The 19,766-nt window shown below is 45.9% G+C and overlaps 1 protein-coding gene across 4 annotated transcripts in view; it reads left to right on the top strand.

Annotated features, from left to right (window-relative positions):
- Positions 1-19,766, top strand: part of MKI67 (marker of proliferation Ki-67) — a 433,449-nt gene that overhangs the window by 123,573 nt on the left and 290,110 nt on the right. For all 4 annotated transcript variants that reach the window (XM_029610010.1, XM_029610009.1, XM_029610011.1 and 1 more), the window contains exon 7: positions 16,671-18,179. In XM_029610010.1, coding sequence (XP_029465870.1) covers positions 16,671-18,179 — 1,509 coding nt within the window. The remainder of the gene's footprint in view (positions 1-16,670; positions 18,180-19,766) is intronic.

The raw sequence follows: 19,766 nt of genomic DNA, 5'->3' as shown, positions 1-19,766 counted from the left end.
TCCCCAGCAGCAAAAAGCTCCAAAGTCCCATCTGGCGCCTTGGACAACTCCAGAGATGTTTTTTTTGTTTTTGTTTATTTTAATTTATGATTTTTCCATTTACATTCAAGAAAAACACTTTAGTTGTAATCACAGAGACAAAAATTACATGAATGGTTATAGAAGAAGGAAAAACATTTTTACAGGAAAAAAAACCCCTAAATTTCCTTTATAATCAGAGGAAAAGTAAAAAAAAACATAGGAATATAATAAAAATTTGTCTCAATATCTAAGTCCACTAAAGGAGGTATCCTATCACATCCTCAAGAGATAACACAAATAAGAATCAGACTGGCTAAACGGAACCAATGCTAAACCCTTATGATCAGTCCTTGGCAGTAGGAGAAGAAGATAAAGTAATTGGGAATGCGACCTTGTTAGATAAAAATGCAGTAAGTTGAGAAGGTAAAAAAAAAATAAATAAATAAATATATATATATATATATCACACACACACACACACACGGCATTCTGGCACTTAATTAAACATTTTACAGGGAAATTTTAACAAAAATAGTGCACCTATTTCCAATACCTTCGGCCTCAGTAACAAAAATGGTTTCCTTCTCTTTTGTGTCTGTCTTGCTAAATCAGGATAGACATTTACTTTAAGGAAGGTATCCAAACGATGACGAAAAAATAATTTTAATATCCAGTCCCAGTCAGATTCCAGTAGAAAAGTAACAAAAAGTGTTGCTGGGGGAAATCAGGTCTTTCTGGGTTGTCTCCAATAGATTAGTGAGATCCATCGGCGGTTAATCCACTGGGGATATAATATTAAACCCCTTTTGGTCTGAAAAAAACTCTTTTAGACTGTGGAATGTAATATACCCTAGATATTAAGGGCAAAGCTTGCTCAGGAATCTTAAGAACTTCTAATAAGTATTTTTTCCACATGTCCTTAGGAGATGTTGTACGGTCTTTTGGAAAATTTATAATACGAAGGTTTTTCCCGCGTATCTGATTTTCCAATTGTTCAAGTCTATTAGTTAAGACTTTATTTCCTTTAGTAATAGCATGCTGGATTTCTGAAACTTTCCCAATTTCCAATTTAAGATTGACAGGAATTTTTATTAGTGGATATCCCACTTTCAGCCAACTTTAATCGGTGGTCTAACAGACCTAAAGAGGTGATCAAAGGATTTATTTGTTTAGAAATATTTTTGTTCAATTCATGAATTGCTTCCCAAATAGATTCCAAGGTAAATGATACTGGTCTTACCAATTCAGAAGTCTCAGTTCTAATATTTTCTGAAGAATTCTTCTCAGATTGCTCCACTGCAGCATTGCTGGCACGGTCCTCAGGATCTCTGAATGCTTCGAGTGGTTCAAATCTCTTCCAGAAGCCTCACCAGCTAGAGACTGTTGAAATTTAGTTCCTTCAGTGTCCACCGATGCCGAAACAGCTCTGGTCTCAGCGGGGTTTCGCGGGGCACTCCGTTGCACTGGGGGAGAAGGATGTCATGAGCCCAGGGAGGATGTCTGGTTCCACTTCCTCTCGGCGTTCCTCCAGTGAGCCAACTCCTGGTGCCAGGGATGGGGTTTTGACTGGGTTAAAAGGCATGTAGCCCAGTTTCCATACCCAGCACGATGGATTTGCCAGATGGGGGAGGCTGTGGTTGTTTGGGAACCAGTGGCCCAGTGTAACTTCAGACCAATGGGTTCTTTCTATCATTCATCAAGGGTTCTGATTAAACCTATTGAATGCCCCACAAAATTGCCCTCCGACCTCATTTTGGTGTCCTGAGTGGTCAAACCCATTCCACCAGGGCAAAGAGGGTGGAGATTTTACTTCAACAGTATGCTTCCGTCCCATACCAGACCTAAGGGCCTTGAACAGATTTATCAAGAAAGAAGCTCAAGACGGTTTTCCTGGCACCTTGATCCCCTTTCTTAAACAAGAGGACTGGCTATGATCCTTTGATCTGAAGGACACGTATACGCATATCGAGGTCTTCCCTGTCACTGGAAGTATCTCCAGTTCGTGATGGGAAAACAGCACTTTCAGCATCATGTTACTGTTTGGGCTCTCGTCAGCCCCACATGTCTTTACAAAGTGCCTGGCTGTGGTGGCAGCCCAGTTTCGAAAAATGGAGTATATTTTTTCCCTTATCTTGATGATTTGCTGGTCAAGAGCGCCTCTTGGGCCGGGGCTGTCAGGTCCATGTACTTGACTATTTGGGTGTTGGAGTCACTAGGATTCAACATCAACTACCCAGAGTCCCTTCTTATCCCATCACCTCAATTGAACTTCATAGGAGCCCTGCTAGAAACGGTTCGGGCCAAGGCCTTTCTTCCTTGACAAAGGTTTTATCAACCTGATGGCCACTGAGGCAATAATTCAGCAGAGCTAGCAGGTATTGACTTGGCACATGAGGTTGTTGGGCCACATGGTTGTGACAGTTCACATCACTCTTGGAACACTTATACATATGAAATCCCAATGGATCTTAAGGTCGCAGTGGAGTCGGGCCACTTAGAGGGCTCTAGGACCGCATCCAAGTCACCTTGTCCCTCCAAACTCATCCCGATGGCAGGTAACTTGAAATCTGGAACAAGGAATCTCTTATCAAAGTTCCCCCACCCAAATTGTCCTAACTACGGATGCGTCCACCTTTGGTTAGGGATCTGAGGTAGATGGGCTCAGCACTCAAGTTATCTGGTCCATCCAGGAAAGTTGTTACCAAATCAGTTTCCTGGATCTCCAGGCGATCAGGTACTTGCTATGGGCTTTCAGAGATGGACTGTTCAACAAAGTTGTCCGGATTCAAACTTACAACCAAGTAATAATGTGGTATGTGAACGAGCAGGGATGTACGGGATCATGCTTCCCGTGTCAGGAAGCTGTCCAGATATTGTCTTGGGCCCTGTCCCCCAGGGCTATGTACCTGGCCAGAAAGGAGAATGTAATAGCAGGTAGGCTGTCATGCCTTCAGACCCCATGCATGTTCTCTGAACCCAAGGGGGGGTAGTGAATCAGATATTCTACCTCTGAGGATGCCCGGATGTGAATCTTTTCACAGCACCTTGGAACAGGAAGATTCCTCAGTTCTGCTCCCTGTACAGGGCGTGCGGCAAATCAGCCACAGATGCCCTCGGCCAACTTTGGGGCGAGGGTCTTCCGATTCCACTAGTAGCGAAGACTCTCTTGAAGTTTTACGAGGACAAAGAGACTATAATTCTCATAACCCCTCATTCTCATAACCCCCAAGACCGGTCTGATTTCTGCTCCTGCAGGAGTTATCAATCCAGAGACCGATCAGTCTAGGGAAATCCCCAGATCTCATCACGCAGGATTGTGGCAGGTTGTGACATCCCAATCTCCAGGCCCTGTTGCTCAAAGCCTGGATGTTGAGAGGTTAATGCTTCAACGCTTAATCTCTGAGGATGTGTTTCGGTACCTGGTGGCTTTCACAAAGTCTTCCACTAGAAAGTCTTATGGACTGAAGTGGAGGGGGTTTTCCATGTGGTGTGTTCAGAAGGCCTTAGATCCTTTCTTCTGCCCCAAACAAAAAAATGCTTGATTACCACCTTTAACTATTGGAAACTGGCTTGAAGACCATGTCCGTTTAGAATTCATCTGAGTGCATTTGGCAAATACCAACATGGTGTAGATGGCTGTACAGACATGGGCATGTCTATAGTTGTAAATTTCATGCAGGGCCTGCTTCAGTTGAAGCCTCCACTAAGGCCTCCTGCTATGTGAAGGGACCTCCAAAGTGGTATTAGCTGAGCTTAATGAAAGCTCCTTTTGAGCCACTGCCCTCCTGTGACTTGATGTACCTGACTTGGAAGGTCTTATTTTTGGTGGTGGTCACTTCAGCACGCAGGGTCAGACAGCTCTAGGCCTTAGTGACTTATCTACCTTATACTAAGTTTTTTTTTTTCATGACAAGGTGGTCTAGTGCAGTGGTTCTCAATCTTTTTCGGCCGGGACACACGACAGTTCTCACATTCGTGACTCACTGAACATGTGACCATCACGGGGCTAAATGTAAATATACATTCTGCATGCTCAGGAACCCCCTTGATCCCCAAAAATGGGTACAGAGCAGAACTAGGGCATTATCCATATAACTCATCCTACAGAAAAAGATATTCTGGTTCTGATGACATCTCAGTAAAAGCAAAACAAACTCCCTTTCCTTGCAAGCATAATTCCCCTCCTTATGAAAAGACTAATTTACCACTAATGCATGGCCTATTGAGAAAACACAACAAATAAGATTGATACAAATGCCTACATGCTAGTAAAATAGCTCACCTTGGTCACACACCCAGAACTGACCTTCACCACAAATTATGAATATGGAGACAAACTGGAATGGAAAACCAAGACAGCCACTCAGCATGTAGTGCAAACCTGGAGAAATGGAGAGAGAAATATATCACCTAATATCGTCCCAGGATCTGCAATAATGCACACAAACTAACCCGCACAAAGTTTCGTCTGTATTATGGAACACACTCAAAACAGTAACAACCCTACATATGAAAAGGCAACACTACAAATATTTAACCAGGCCCTAAACACTAATACACCTCCTATTAGGAAAACAGAACAAGCCAAGCTGCTATTATAGATCCCCACACAGAAATGATTGTAAAACTATACTAATAAATGTTACAAAACAGCTGATGAACAGAATAACGTCCAAAAATTTAAAACTCATAAAAATTATCAGAAATTGTCCAAATATCAATAAAATATTTTAAAACAGCAGACAATCAAGAAAAATACTTAAAAAGCCACCTTTACTTACCCTGTCCAGCAACTCTCCTACTCCTTTCCCTTGCAGACCAATAGCACACACCAGAAGCAGCAGTGGCTGCTGAAGCTCTGTCCTCACGGTCCTCTTCCTTAGGGCGCCCAACCAGTCACTCATACACAGACTGTCTCACACAGACCAGTCACCTCCCTGACCAGTCTCTCTGACTCCAGTCACCTCGTAGACCAGTCACCTCCCTGACCAGTCTGTCTCCCACCCACATACACACGCACCAGTAACCTCCCTGACCAGTCTCTCTCCCACCCACACACACACGCACCAGTAACCTCCATAATCAGTCTGTCTCTCTCACACACACGCACCAGTCACCTCCCTATCCAGTCTGTCTCCCACCCACACACGCACCAGTCACCTCCCTATCCAGTCTGTCTCCCACCCACACACACACACGCACCAGTAACCTCCCTAACCAGACTGTCTCCCACACACACGCACCAGTCACCTCCCTGACCAGTCTGTCTCACACCACACACATGCAACAGTCACCTCCCTGACCAGTCTGTCTCACACCACACACACGCAACAGTCACCTCCCTGACCAGTCTGTCTCTCTCACACACACTCACCAGTCACCTCCCTGACCAGTCTCTCTCACACACACTCACCAGTCACCTCCCTGACCAGTCTGTCTCTCACACACACTCACCAGTCACCTCCCTGACCAGTCTCTCTCTCACACACTCACCAGTCACCTCCCTGACCAGTCTCTCTCTCACACACACACACCAGTCACCTCCCTGACCAGTCTCTCTCTCACACACACCAGTCACCTCCCTGACCAGTCTCTGCCACACACACACGCGCACCAGTCACCTTCCTGACCAGTCTGTCTCTGACATGCACCAGTCACCTCCCTGACCAGTCTCTCACAGACACCAATCACCTTGCTGACCAGTCTCTGCCACACTCACACACACGCACCAGTCACCTCCCTGACCAGTCTCTGCCACACGCACTAGTCACCTCCCTAATCAGTCCCTGTTTCTCTCACACGCACCAATCACCTCCCTGACCAGTCTGTGCCACATGCACCAGTCAACTCCCTAACCAGTCTGTCTCCCACATAGACATGCACCAGTCACCTCCCTGACCAGTCTGTCTCCCACACACACACACGCACCAGTCACCTCCCTGACCAGTCTGTCTCCCACACACACACACGCATCAGTCACCTCCCTGACCAGTCTGTCTCCCACACACACCAGTCACTTCCCTGACCAGTCTCCCACACACACACACACCAGTCACCTCCCTGACCAGACTGTCTCCCACACAAACACACACGCACCAGTCACCTCCCTGACCAGTCTGTGCCACATGCACCAGTCACCTCCCTAACCAGTCTGTCTCCCACATACACACGCACCAGTCACCTCCCTGACCAGTCTGTCTCCCACACACACACACACATGCATCAGTCACCTCCCTGACCAGTCTGTCTCCCACACACACCAGTCACTTCCTTGACCAGTCTGTCTCCCACACACCAGTCACCTCCCTGACCAGTCTGTCTCCCACACACGCACCAGTCACCTCCCTGACCAGCCTGTCTCCCACACACACGCACCAGTCACCTCCCTGACCAGTCTGTCTCCCACACACACACACGCACCAGTCACCTCCCTGACCAGTCTGTCTCCCACACACACACACACGCACCAGTCACCTCCCTGATCAGTCCCTGCCACACGCACACACACGCACCAGTCACCTTCCTGATCAGTCTCTGCCACACGCACACACACGCACCAGTCACCTCCCTGACCAGTCTCTGCCACACGCACCTGTCACCTCCTTGACCAGTCTCTGCCACACGCACACACAATCACCTGTCACCTCCCTAACTAGTCTGTCTCCCACACACACACGCATCAGTCACCTCCCTGATCAGTCCCTGTTTCTCACACTCGCACCAATCACCTCCCTGACCAGTCTCTGCCACACGCACCAGTCACCTCCCTGACCAGTCCCTGCCACACGCACACACACGCACCAGTCACCTCCCTGACCAGTCCCTGCCACACGCACCAGCCCCCTCCCTGACCAGTCCCTGCCACACGCACGCACGCACCAGCCCCCTCCCTGACTAGTCTCTGCCTCACGCACACACGCGCACCAGTCACCTCCCTGACTAGTGTCTGCCTCACGCACACACGCGCACCAGTCACCTCCCTGACCAGTCTCTGCCTCACGCACACACGCGCACCAGTCACCTCCCTGACCAGTCTCTGCCTCATACAGAAATACATCACCTCCGACCATGGTCTCAATCACACACATGCTCTCTCACTTACATACAAGCTCTCAATCACACTCAAATGCTTTTGGTCCCATTCTACCACACACACACACGCACACACAGCTGCTATTCACGTATCCAGGTACTCATTCTACCACATACACACAAGCTCTCACTCACACACCCAGGCACCCATTCTACCACAGGCACATACAGCTGCTACTCACACAGCACACACACGCTCACGTGGAGACTCTTCTCATTGCTTAGCCCAATAAGCCTGGCCTCCGCTCTTCAGCAGCCGCCAGCCTGGCCTCCAGCAGCAGCACGCAGTGTCTCTCCACTCTTGGGCCCTGTTGGCCTGAGTCTGGCGACGCCTTGCAGTGCTATCTGCTCTTCAGCTCTGCTGGCCTGGCCTCCGGCAACAATACGCATGGTGTCTCCCCTCTTCGGCCCCGCCGACCTGGCTTCTGGTGGTGCCACGCCCCTACCAACTGCATCGGTCAGTCCGCCCTGGGGAGAAGGGAAGCACAAGTGATGCAGTGGGACACCGAGAGCTGCGACACACCTGCCAGTGCTTGGCGACACACTGGTTGAGAATCGCTGGTATAGTGTATGCACCTAAGTTCCTGCCTAAGGTGGTGACGGATTTCCATCTTAACCAGTCTCTCGTCCTGCCAACATTCTTTCCCAGGCCGCATTCGCTCCAAAGTGAACAAGCCTTGTACAGCTTGGACTGCAAGATAGCCTTAGCCTTCTATCTGGAGTGGATAGAAGCCCATAGAGAATCCACCCACATTTTTATTTCTTTTGATAGTAATATGTTGGGCATAGCTGTTGCCAAACAGATGATCTCTAATTAGCTAGCAGACTGCATCTCCTATTATGTCCAGGCGGGACTGCATCTTGGGGGCCATGTCAAGGCTCATTCTGTTCAAACCATGGCAGTGTCGGTGGCCCACTTGCGAGCAGTCTCCATGGAGGAGAGCTGCAAGGCTGCAACGTGGAGTTCTCTTCACACATTCCCATCTCACTATTGCTTGGCTAAGGATCTCCATCGCAATAGTAAGTTTTGCCAGTCTGTCCTTTGGAACTTGTTTGTGGTGTAGATCCCAACTTTGTTCCTGCCTAGGGCCTGTTGTTTTCAGGCTGTTCCTCCCCCCTCCCACCTCTTGCTACAACAAAATCTTTGTTGTGCCCATTAGCACTTGTTTTGGGTGTTTTATTGGTTCCTTTTTATGTTGGGGGACATGCCCTAGCTAGGGATTCACCCATATGTGAGCACTACCATCTTGCTTGTCCTTGGAGAAAGCAGAATTGCTTACCTGTAACAAGTGTTCTCAGAGGACAGCAGGATGTTTGCCCTCATGAAACCTGCCCGCCACCCTGCGAAGTTGGGTTTCCACTATATGGGTTTTTCTCCTTGATTTCTATGTATACGATTGAAGAGGATCCCACGTTGATGTGTTGCTTGCTGTGCACACTTAGAGAGGCTAAGTCAAAGTTCTTGAAACTTTGACACAAATTTTCCATGCTGGGGGTCCATCTGATGTCAGCTGTCTTTGAGGATGAACATCCTGCTGTCTTCGGAGAACACTTGTCACATGTAAGCAACTCTGCTTTCTTTCTCTGCTGGTGTGGCTTGTTAGAGCTATTTGAGTTGGAATCTTTTCTTAGTACATTTTTCTCCTTTGGTTTTGTTTCAACTATTTTTTTTCTTGCCATGCCTGAAGAGACTAGCAATTTCAAGAAGTATTTCATTTTTACTAATTTTTATTTTCACTCTAATTTTGTAAACCCTCAAATTTGCAACAGACTTGAGGGTCCCCTGGTGTGGTGTTTACCTGCACAACCCCATTCACTCTGTCCTTCATTTTTCTCAACACTTTCCCCAGCCACAGGATGAGAGGCTGAGGGGGCTGGTTATACTTATGTCCACCAAAATTCACCCAGAAAATCTTTTTTTGCTCCATTTTCTTTCGTTTTTGTTTTACATTCAATGTTGATGAATTCCCAGGTAAAAATAAAAATCATAATCCTATGTCGTCTTATAGCTGCACTTCCTCCTTAGACAATGTCCTGCTGAGGTGTTGGTACTAGTCTTGCGGTGCTGATAGGAAAAAATTGTGAGGTGAATATTTAGCTCAACTTAGCCGGATAAATGCTGGTATGCAGCTACTTAGACGGGGGTATTCTGGGATGGAAATACTTTATCCGGCTAATTTAGCTGGATAAATGCTAATATTCAGCCTTATCCGGCTGTTAGCTGGATAAGTTAGACCTGCTATTGATCAGGTCTAAAGTTAGGGAGATAAGTTTTATCTGGCTAACTATAGCTGAGTATATTCAATAGTGCAGTTGCATTGCTGAATATCCCAGTCAAGCTAGCCAGAAATGTTTATCCGGCTAATGTGTTCATCTGAATAGCAGCTGAATATGGACCTGTCAGTTTAAAGCCAACAAAGTTTAACCCAGTGTTCCATAAAGCTAACTTCAGAACTGGGATCTTACCTAATCTCAAAAACATAGTTTCCTTATCTTGCTAGACCAGTCCAGACACGTGGGTTTATACCTTCCTGAGAGCAGATGGTGACGACACAACTTTTTCAGTAATATTGTCATTGGTATTAGCATGTGAATTGTGAACCGCCAAGATTTTCAGATTGACAGAATATAAATTGGTATAAATATTGGTACAGATGGTAGCAGATGGTGGCACGAATTGAAAGGTACAACAGGATTGTGCCTGTCTCATACCTGTTTTGGTAGAGTGTTGGCATTTGGCTGAATCTCGAAGGTAAGCAGGATTCTTTGATCCCCTACTTGTAACAATTTTTTGTTTTCCTCGTAGAGCAAGATATGATTAGGCTCCCAAGGATTTTCCTGGCTGAACTGGTCCTACTGCTCTCAGGTGTCTCTTGGCCCCTTGAGGGGACCAAGGACTCTTTAAGCAGATTCCCCTTCTCCTTACCCCTCCTGCCTGAGGTTTAATTTGGAGGAAATTGCTGGTGGCTGAATAATTTTTTTTTTTTTTTTTTTTTATATATGCACACACAAAACTGCTGCCGTGTTCCTGCAGCTTCCCAGGCAGCTCCGAGTAGCTCCTGTGAGATTGGAAAGAACATCAGCAGGGCCTGTGGTGGAAAGGAACGTGTCTTTTGGTCAGAACATGGATGTCAGGTAGAGGCTGCAGGGGATGGGGTTGGCAGCTGGGTCGTCTTGCCCCTCTTACATTGGGACTGTGATCCTGGGGTCAGGCGAACTGGCGGCATGTACCTTTTTCTCCTAGAAAGCAGTAAGTCTGCTGGAGAGGGGTAAGCAGTCTGCTCCTGATTAAGCAAGAGATATGTATAGGAAATTCCAGCATCTTAGATTTTCCACTGGTCTCTGTAGTAAGGGGTTGGGAATGAGGGCACGGTGCAGATTTGGACAAGCAAGGTCCCGCTGATGGTTCCTAAAGGGATAGAGGCTCAGAGACTTGCCTTTCGCCCCTTTTCTTCAGTTTCTCTGGATTTTTGGGTAGCCTTATTTTAGGTGTTTTCCCTTCATGCTAAGACTTGATGGGGAGGGGTTTCTCAGAACCCTCTGGGTTCTTCTATGCCAAATGTTTCTCAGCAGGGTTTTAGCCTCTCAAATGTCTGAAAATTTCTAAAAAGGTTCTGGCTCAGGCAGTAGGAGTTTACCTCTCTGGAGTCTCCCCTCTTTTCTTTGGAGGGCTTAGCAGGGGAGTCAGGGACTGTGATAGTTGTTTGGCGTCTCTGGAATTATATTTACTGACTTCCTTAGTCATAGTTCAGTGGAAGACTTTTTTTGAGTGATTTAGCTATTGAGAAATAAGGGAACATATCTGATTCTTAAACCAAGGAAGTGCTGGAGGCAGATCTATTCTGGAAGAGATTTAGAAATCCTTTAAATCATTTCTGCGGTACAAGACACTTAAGCATATGATGATGGAGGAATAAGAGTTTCGAACTGAGGGTGGGGGTGGGGATTTCAAGGGGAGCAAAACGTTAACTTTTAACAGGCTTTATCCTTTTTAGCAGAGGACAGGGAGAGTTTAAGGTCACTTCTTTGGATACCTTAGTGTCAGCACTGACCCCTAAGGCAACTTTTCTTGTGGAAGGGAGCTCTGCTCTTAAGGATGTGAAGGACAGGAAAACTGAATTGCTTATTCTACAAATGCTCTTGCTTCCTCTTGAGTGGTGGTGACTGCAGTTAATGCAATAAATTTATAAGTCTGCCACTTGGTCATCTTTGTATTACAAAGTGAATGTTCGTACTAAAATGGATGCAGCCTTTGGCACGGCATTTTTTTTTGTCTTTTTATGTTAATTTTGGTCTTCGGTACTCACCTTGCATTTGGGCTATTGTAACATAATTTAAAAAGAAAATGTTTTACCTGTTAATTTCCTTTCCTTGAATCCTGCTAGACCAGTCTAGGACTATCCTGTGAATTCAGTGGCTGCACCCTCTTATTTGCTTCTCTTTGCTAGAGATTATTCTGTGTTTATGCAGAAAACATTTTTCTTCTCCCTTTTTTTTTTGTTATGAAGACACAACCCTGAGACAGAGGAGGCCTCTGGTCTCTGAAAACCTCAGTAGTAGATTGACCTTCAGTCTGATTAGATCTGCATACCAGTCCACTTCAGCCAATTCAGAGTCATGAATACCCTCTGGACCAGCTCCTTCTATTATAGTCTCAATGTTCTCCCTATTAAGGATCATAAAGGGAACACGTACACCAAAATCCCTTTTGGCTAAGGGTTAAGTACATAAGCTGCTTTAATGGGTCAGATAGAGGTCCATCAAGCCCAGCATCCTGTTTCCAACAATGCCCAATCCAGGTTACAAGTACCCAAACATTACATAGATCCCATGCTACTAATGTTGATAATAAGTAGTGGCTATTCTCTAAGTCAACCTGTTTAATAGCAGTATATGAACTTCTGCCCCAGGAATTTATCCAAATCTTTTTTTAAACCCATCAACACTGACTCCTTACCACATTCTCTGGCAATGAATTCAATAGTTTAATTGTGCATTGAGTTAAAAAGCTTTTTTTCCCTGGTTAGTTTTAAATGTGCTACTTGCTAACTTCATAGCGTGCCCCCTAGTCCTTGTCCAAGGACAAGCAGAATGTTTGTCCTCACACATGGGTGACATCAGATGGAGCTCCTATGCAGAAAACTTATGTCAAAATTTCTAGAGCTTTGACTTGACACACTGAGCATGCCCAGCATGCCCTATACCACACGTCCATGTGGGGTCCTCCTTCAGTCTCTGTCGTGAAGCTGTAAGCCTTGTGGTCTGATTGAGCGCACTTGGAAAACTTTTTTTCATTACGGTTTTCGGTATTGTTCCATCGCAGGGTCCCTCTTGGTGCCTCCCCATAGTACCCTAGTTGGGGTTTCGGAGTTTCTGGTAAGTTTCACATTCTCTGTCTATTCTCCCTGTGGCAGTGATGCCCCCGTGCCCATTTTGCCATTGACTGCCATCACCACCGCTTAGTGTTTATGGCTCGTTTTCTTTAGTTCCGTCATGGCCATGTCCAGTTTTCATTGATGCCCCCAGTACCCTAGGACCAAGTCCATTACAGATCCTCACGAGATGTCCTCTGCCTGGGAGCATCGCATGATATCTGGGGTTGTTTCTTGTGCACCCAAATGACCTGAAGGGACGTCTGCTTTGACTTGACAAGATGGATCAGCTCTTCAGGTCGAGGAAGTCCAAGCCATCGGCAGCATTGGCATCGATGGATCTTGGAGCCGCACCGATGAATAAATGCCATCACATCGGTGGGACAGTCTTTTCCATTGGTGCCTTTGGCGGATAGGGGTGCCAGAGACCAACTGTTTATCTCTTCAGGGCAGAGGATGCCGGGTTCATCGACTTCGCCCTTGGCTCTGGGGAAAGACCGGGCCAGGCATAGAGGGAAGCCTAAGAAGCATTGGCACGGGTCGCCGTTGATGCAAGTTGCCGGACCCAGGGTGCACTGGCTTTTGCCATGATGTCCCCAAAGCGAGCCCATTCTTTGGTGCCAGGGGTCCATGATGGTCTCCACTGGTCCTGGTGCCAGTCACCAATCCACCTGGGTCCAAAGATCTGCCCACCCCTCCTTCCTCCCAGTTGGCGTTTGCATCGACAATGTTTGAGGAGGAGCTGGAGTGTTGAGTCCAGCTAGCGGTGGATCGGGTACCACAGGGCATCAGGCCTGTGGCATCGACAGCACCGGAGCTGATGCTGCCCATCCTACCACTGCTGGAGAAGCCCAATGTGCTCATCAGTGCATTACCGACCCAGCTGGGGCCGGTTCCCAGGATGGCAGCAGTGCCCAATGGGGACACACAGGTCTTCCCTTACTGATATGGTGGTTGTTTCCAGTTTCTCCTCTGAGGCAGCTCCACCGAGGCCAGCAGAAACGCTGAAGCCTGTAGTTCACCATCCATTTCTACTGGTGCCTGCAACTCTGGACGAAGGCCGAGCACCTAGAGCCCTATCTCCTGTAGCATCCTGGGGGGATGATCCGGCGGAGTCCTCCGAGGGGTCTGATGATCAGTCTCCCATTAGACCCTTTTCCTGATGAGCAAAGGAAGTCCCCGCCTGAGGACTTGACCTTTGCAGGGTTTGTGAGGGTGATGGCGGATGCCATCCCATTTCAGTTTTTAAAGCAGAGGATGCCAGAAACAAAATTCTTGAGATCCTCCAGGTTGTGTAGCCTCCTAAGGAGATCATGGCTATCCCTGTACACGAGATCCTTAAGGAGTTGTTGCCGAGGATATGGGAACACCCCCTCACAGTGCCTTCCATTAATAAGGCGGTGGATGGCGTTCTTCCTCGTTCAGAAAGCTGCTGGATTCGATAAGCGTCAGCTGTCACACCAGTTGGTTGTCAAATTAGCTTTAAAGCAAGTGCTCTTGGACCTATTCTTTAGTGTCCCTGGGGAAAGATGGCAGAGTGATATATAATTTTGGAGGAAGGTGCCAAGCTTGTTGCCCGTATCGCTGTCTACCAGCTCTGTGAGCCAGTACCCGTGGGACATCTGGAAGCAGGTGTAGGAGGTGGCTGAGCAGCTGCCTCAACAGCAGCAAGACACCCTCATGTCACTGGTGCACAAGGGCCTGGAGTGCGGAAAACACAAGGTCCGTGCGACCTACAATGTTTTTTGAGATTGCATCAAGAGTCTCTGCAGCAGGAATCAGCACCCGCAGAATAACATGGCTGCGGGCCTCGGATCTCCAACCAGAGGTACAGGAATAACTCGCTGACGTGCTCTTTATTGGAGAGAATCTCTTTAGAGAGAGGGTGTGAGCCTGGAGATTGGGATGCCACAGCCTGCCCTGATCTTGCATAATGAGATCTGGGGAAGTCCCCAGATTGATTGGTTTCCAAATGGACAACTCCCACAGGAGTGGAAAACAGACCTATCTCTGCCAATGAGGGGCTATGAGTATCATAGTCCCTCTGTCCTCACTAAACTTCAAGCGAGTCTTCGCTACAAAGGGAATTGGAGGATATGCATACAGAAGACCCTTGCTCCAATGACAGGCAAGGCCATCCGAGGCTGGTTTGCCACCTGACCTATTCAGGGAGCAGAACTGAGGCACCTTCCTGTTACAGGGGGATGCGAACAAATCTTTGTCCAGGCTCCCCCAGAAACAGAATATCCGATTTGCTACCCCCGGTTCAGGGACCACTCATGGGATCTGAAGGCTCTACTCAGCTTGTCGCTACTATGTTCTCCATCCCTACCAGGTATATGGTCCTGAGCACCATCCAGTGGGACAGGGTCAACGATCATATCTGGACGCTTCCTGCAAAGGAGGTACGGATCCCGTGCTTCTCTGCTTGTTGACATACCACATGGCTACTTGGTTGTCTGTCTGATCAGGACAACTTTGTTGGACAGCCTATCTCTGAAAGCCCGAAGCTCCAGGAAGTTGATTTAACAAGAATGCTCCTGAGCAAACCAAAGACCCTGGGTACCGAGCCCATCTACATATCTACATGAGCTCCCCACCAGGGTAGATGCATACGTGGTTAGGACAATTTGAGTAGGGAGACTCAAACAAGATCCCCTATTCCAGACTTGAAAGTACCCGCCACCAGGACAATGAGTCCTGGAAACGGAGTGACTTAGATGCAATCCTGGAGGCTCTGAATGGCCTCCTGCCACTGTGACCTTCGGATCCATTGGGCTTTGCACATGTGTAAACGTGCCAAGGGAGCAACGTACTGTTGCGGCCATTGGCACCTAGTTAGGTGTCTGTTGGTCCCCTTTTGTGTTGGGGAGCAGCCTGTAGCTAGGGATCCACCCATGTGTGAGGACTACCATCTTGCTTGTCCTAGGAGAAAGCAGAGTTTCTTAGCTGTAACAGGTGTTCTCTAAGGACAGCAGGATGTTTGTCCTCGGGAAACCTGCCTGCCACCCTGAGGAGTTGGGTTTTCTCCTGTTTTTTATTTTACGAGACTGAAGAGGGTCTCCATGTGGACGTGCGGTATAGGGCATGCTGGGCAGGCTCAGGATGTTAGTCCCCACAAAACGCACCCACCTCCCCTGGGAGTTAGTTTCTCCATATATTAACGATGATATGGACTGAGGGCCTCTGCCTATGGGGCAGGGTGATAAATACAGCTGCACATGCTCAGTAGGGCACGTTTAAAAGCTCTAGAATCTTGGCAGTCTCCATCCGATGATGTATCCATATGTGAGGACTAACATCCTGCTGTCCTCGGAGAACACCTGTTATAGGAAAGCAACTCTGCTTTTTTGAATCGTGCAACAGCAGTCCAGGACTCACCTGGGAAGTTGTGTCTGGAAACATTGAAAAAGTGGTATTTATAAAAGGAATTTATTACCATTTGAGGAGGCATTTTAAGAAAACATTTTTCCATAGTCCATTTTTCTCCATTTACTGTTCTATTCCTTTCCATTTAATTAGTGCAGGGCCATTTTATTTAAGAGGATCCTCCCCCCCCCCCCCCCCCCTCCAAACTATTGTTTTGGTTTTAGTTTAAGTATTTTGTTAGGTTCTCTACCTCTATCTGCTGATAGGGGGAGAGAAACCATTTGTCTGGACTGGTGTATCAGGATTGAAAAAGGAATTTACCAGGTTAAAACAAATTTCACCTTTATCTCATAACCTTCACTTCTTTACAACTGATTATCTTCTTACCAGTGCTTTCTTAAATTCTGATGCTGTGTTTGCTTTCACCAGCTCTAGTGGAAGATTGTTCTATATAATCTGTTCTTTCTTTGTGTTTATATCATATGGGGGAAATAATTGGTCCTGCTGTCTGGTTACTAATTATTTAATGAATCATGCTCATCTGTTCTGGACACATTTCATGGGGTGGGTGGGTTTTTAAAATTTTTTTCTTCGTGATAGAGAAAAGGAGCAAAGCCACACTTCATTATTAGTTTAGATAATAAATGAGGTTTTATAAGGTTTATCATAAACTTCAGTTTTCTAAACAAATGGAATTACGACTTACAAGTTGCTGCTTTGTCTTGTAAATCCTTTTCTCTATACAGTTGTTTTGCAGTAGCAGTCTACATTTTTTCTTAATTTCCTATTTAACTTATGTAACTTGTGCTTTTATAGATGAGACTCTGCATAAAATCCAAAATGATGGAGAAAAGCTGCAAAACATTGAAGATCTTTCCAGAACATCAGCTAAGCAATCTTCATCAAACAGAGCCCTACTCAGAAGATCTAAATCTGCACACACTGTGTCACCTTTTAGTGAACTTTATGAAATCGTTAAATATCAAATTGACACAAATCCAAAGCAACATGATGAAAGTAAAAGGAAATCTGTTACCAAGCAAACTAACACACCAAAAAAAGGAAGTTGTCAAAATATTTTGCAGGATAACACTGCCTCTCAGACACCCTTATCGTCCAGATGTAGATCTGGAAGACTAAACCACTTAGATACTAAAGAAGCAGCAAGTATTGTTGGTGAGAGTCACGTCAGTATTAAACATCAAGAGATCAATTTAGAATCTAACTATATTCCTGAAGTGGTAAATGTTTCAGTGAAGACTTCTTCCAGAGGTCGTAGGTCTTCTGCAAGTGAAAAAGATGAAGGTAAAGAAAAACATGATATGCCTGTGAAAGAAAATGTTAAATCAAATGAAGAAAGCATTTCAGGTAAAGATGAGGAAATCAAATTGTCCAAAGCTGAACTTGGGTCTAAGTCGAAGAAGAGTGGACAGTGTGTTGCAGAAACATTAAAGAGTCTTGTTTCTACACCAAAATCCAAAAGAAAGTCTCTTCGAGGTAACAATTCATCAATAGAAGATGAAGTTGAAATGGGTAACAGTTCAGTTGTATTACAAAGTGAACATACCACACCCAAACTTCAGGTATCAAGTAATAATAATGGGAAAGAGACTCCGACTGTTCGATATGAGGATTTTATATCTGAATACAAAAGTACAGTGGAAGAAAAGGAAGGTGCACAACAAAAAAGAAAAAGCAAGCATCTAAGTCCCATGAAGTCTTTAAATGCACAGCAATTATTGAATGAAATTCAAGAAGATTTATCTTCAGCTGGCACAACTAAAGTTAAAAGTTCTAGTCAAACATACAAAGTAGCCTCTCTTCCACTTCCAAACAAAAAATCCCCTAAACAAAGCAGCACATCTTCACCTTTTGTTAAAGACCTGCAAACAACTCCAATTCTAGAGCCTCTTATAGCAGAAAAGGAACTAACAGAGAGTGAGAATTCTAGCCAGAAAGTAACATCTAGGACTCGAAAAGGGAGATCAATTGCTGGTCAGACATCTAATCTTACTTCAGTTTTCCATCAGTATGAGCATTCTCCTAAAGCAAATGTTAGACTGTCGTCTTCCTGTAAAGTATCGGAGGCCAATCTCCTTTCAAATCTGGCCATCCCAGAAAAGCCACTTACGACAGAGCAATCTCCTACAACACTGAATTTGTCTCCTGGAATACGAAGTAGAAAAACACGTACTTCTGAACATATGGCTAAAATACATTCTGAAATAGAAGATATAAATCAACAGTTGATGCATGAGAGTTCCCAAACGAGCTTGGTGTTAGAAGATGCTGTTACTCCTTTGGAACCTCTGAGATTGTTTTCAGGTAGGAGCTCTAGAAGAACAGAGGAAATTGCCAAAGAAATTGGTTTGTTTGAACTTCTGTTAATGTTATTCAATTAAGGTTTCAGTGCCAATTAGTTTTTAAAGTTATGTTCCTTATTAATCTGCTTGACCAGTCCAGATGCATGATTTATACCACTCTGCCAGCAGATGGAGACAACACAAATTCTGTCATATAACACTTCAGCACTAACCCTAACACTCTCTCGGGGTTAACTCTGTGAACATTTGAAGGGTCTTGCTAGGCACTTCTCAGGCCCTCTCTGCGCACATTCTCCTATACTGGTAACTTCCCACCTGCCAACTAGTTTTTTTTTCTTCTTTCTGGAAAATGCTGTGCCTGCAAGCTATCCATTTAGTTTCTAGGGACATTAAGGTCCTGCAAACACCAAGGGTCACAAAATTCCTAGAAATGCACCAACAGATTAAATACAAAAAAAAAAAGGCTAGGATCCTTGACACAGGGCTAAAAAGCAAAACAGTTTTTTTTTAGAAATAAAGGAAACAAGGTGACTTGTAAAAGTTAAAACCATCAAACAGGGAAAAAGACGAATGATTGGATAGTAAACACTATCGGGCCAATACAGTAAAGTCCACGGGAGAGCGGGCGCACAGGCCTCTCTCCTGTGCGCGCGATTCAGTATGCAAATTAGGCCCGGCGGTAAAAATAGGTGCTAGGGACACTAAGCGTGTCCCTAGCGCCTGTTTTTGGACCGGAGGGGCAGCTGTCAGCGGGTTTGACAGCCAATGCTCAATTTTGCCGGTGTCGGTTCTCGAGCCCACTGACAGCCACGGGTTTGGAAACCGGACGCCGGCAAAATTGAACGTCTGGTTTTTGAGCTGCAGGCTGACTTCAAATTTTTTATTTTTTTAAACTTTTGGCAACTTTCGGGACCTCCAACTTAATATCACCATGATATTAAGTCGGAGGGTGCACAGAAAAGCAGTATTTACTGCTTTTCTGTGCACTTTCCCAGTGCCAGAAGAAATTAGCGCCTACCTTTGTGTAGGCGCTAATTTCTGAAAGTAAAATGTGTGGCTTGGCTGCATATTTTCTTTTCTGAATCGTGCGGGAATACCTAATAGGGCCATCAACATGCATTTGCATGTTGCGGGCGCTGTTAGGTTCGGGGGGTTTGGATGCGAGTTTTCGACCTCTTACTGAATAAGGGGTAACGCTAGCGCGTCAAACACACATCCAATCGAGGGTTGTATCAGCCCGTATGTAATTAACATTCACTTTAACTAGTCAGTTCCCATGGAAACACTGGTAGCACTATTCACAGGATACAATTCAGAAATGAGTCTAGTCTTCAGTCAGGACTGAAATTTCTGGCAGACTCTGGGCTAGGTCTTTGCTGCTACAGGATTAATCCTAACCCAGGTCACTGGTTTGCTGACCAGTAACATTACTTTGAAAAGTCTGTAGAATATTGTTGTATTATAATTTCGGGGAAAGGCAGGAAATGTCTCCGTTTAACTCCTTTAGCCTAGACCAACACACACGGGAGCCTCCCAGCTAACAGAAATTGATGAACCCTACAGAGGTTAAGAAGTCACTTGTATGGTA

This window comes from Rhinatrema bivittatum, chromosome 7 (genome assembly GCF_901001135.1).
Source record: "Rhinatrema bivittatum chromosome 7, aRhiBiv1.1, whole genome shotgun sequence".
Lineage (NCBI taxonomy): Eukaryota > Metazoa > Chordata > Amphibia > Gymnophiona > Rhinatrematidae > Rhinatrema > Rhinatrema bivittatum.
The sequence above is the reverse complement of the archived record's forward strand: the minus strand, read 5'-3'. Positions and strand labels throughout refer to the sequence as shown.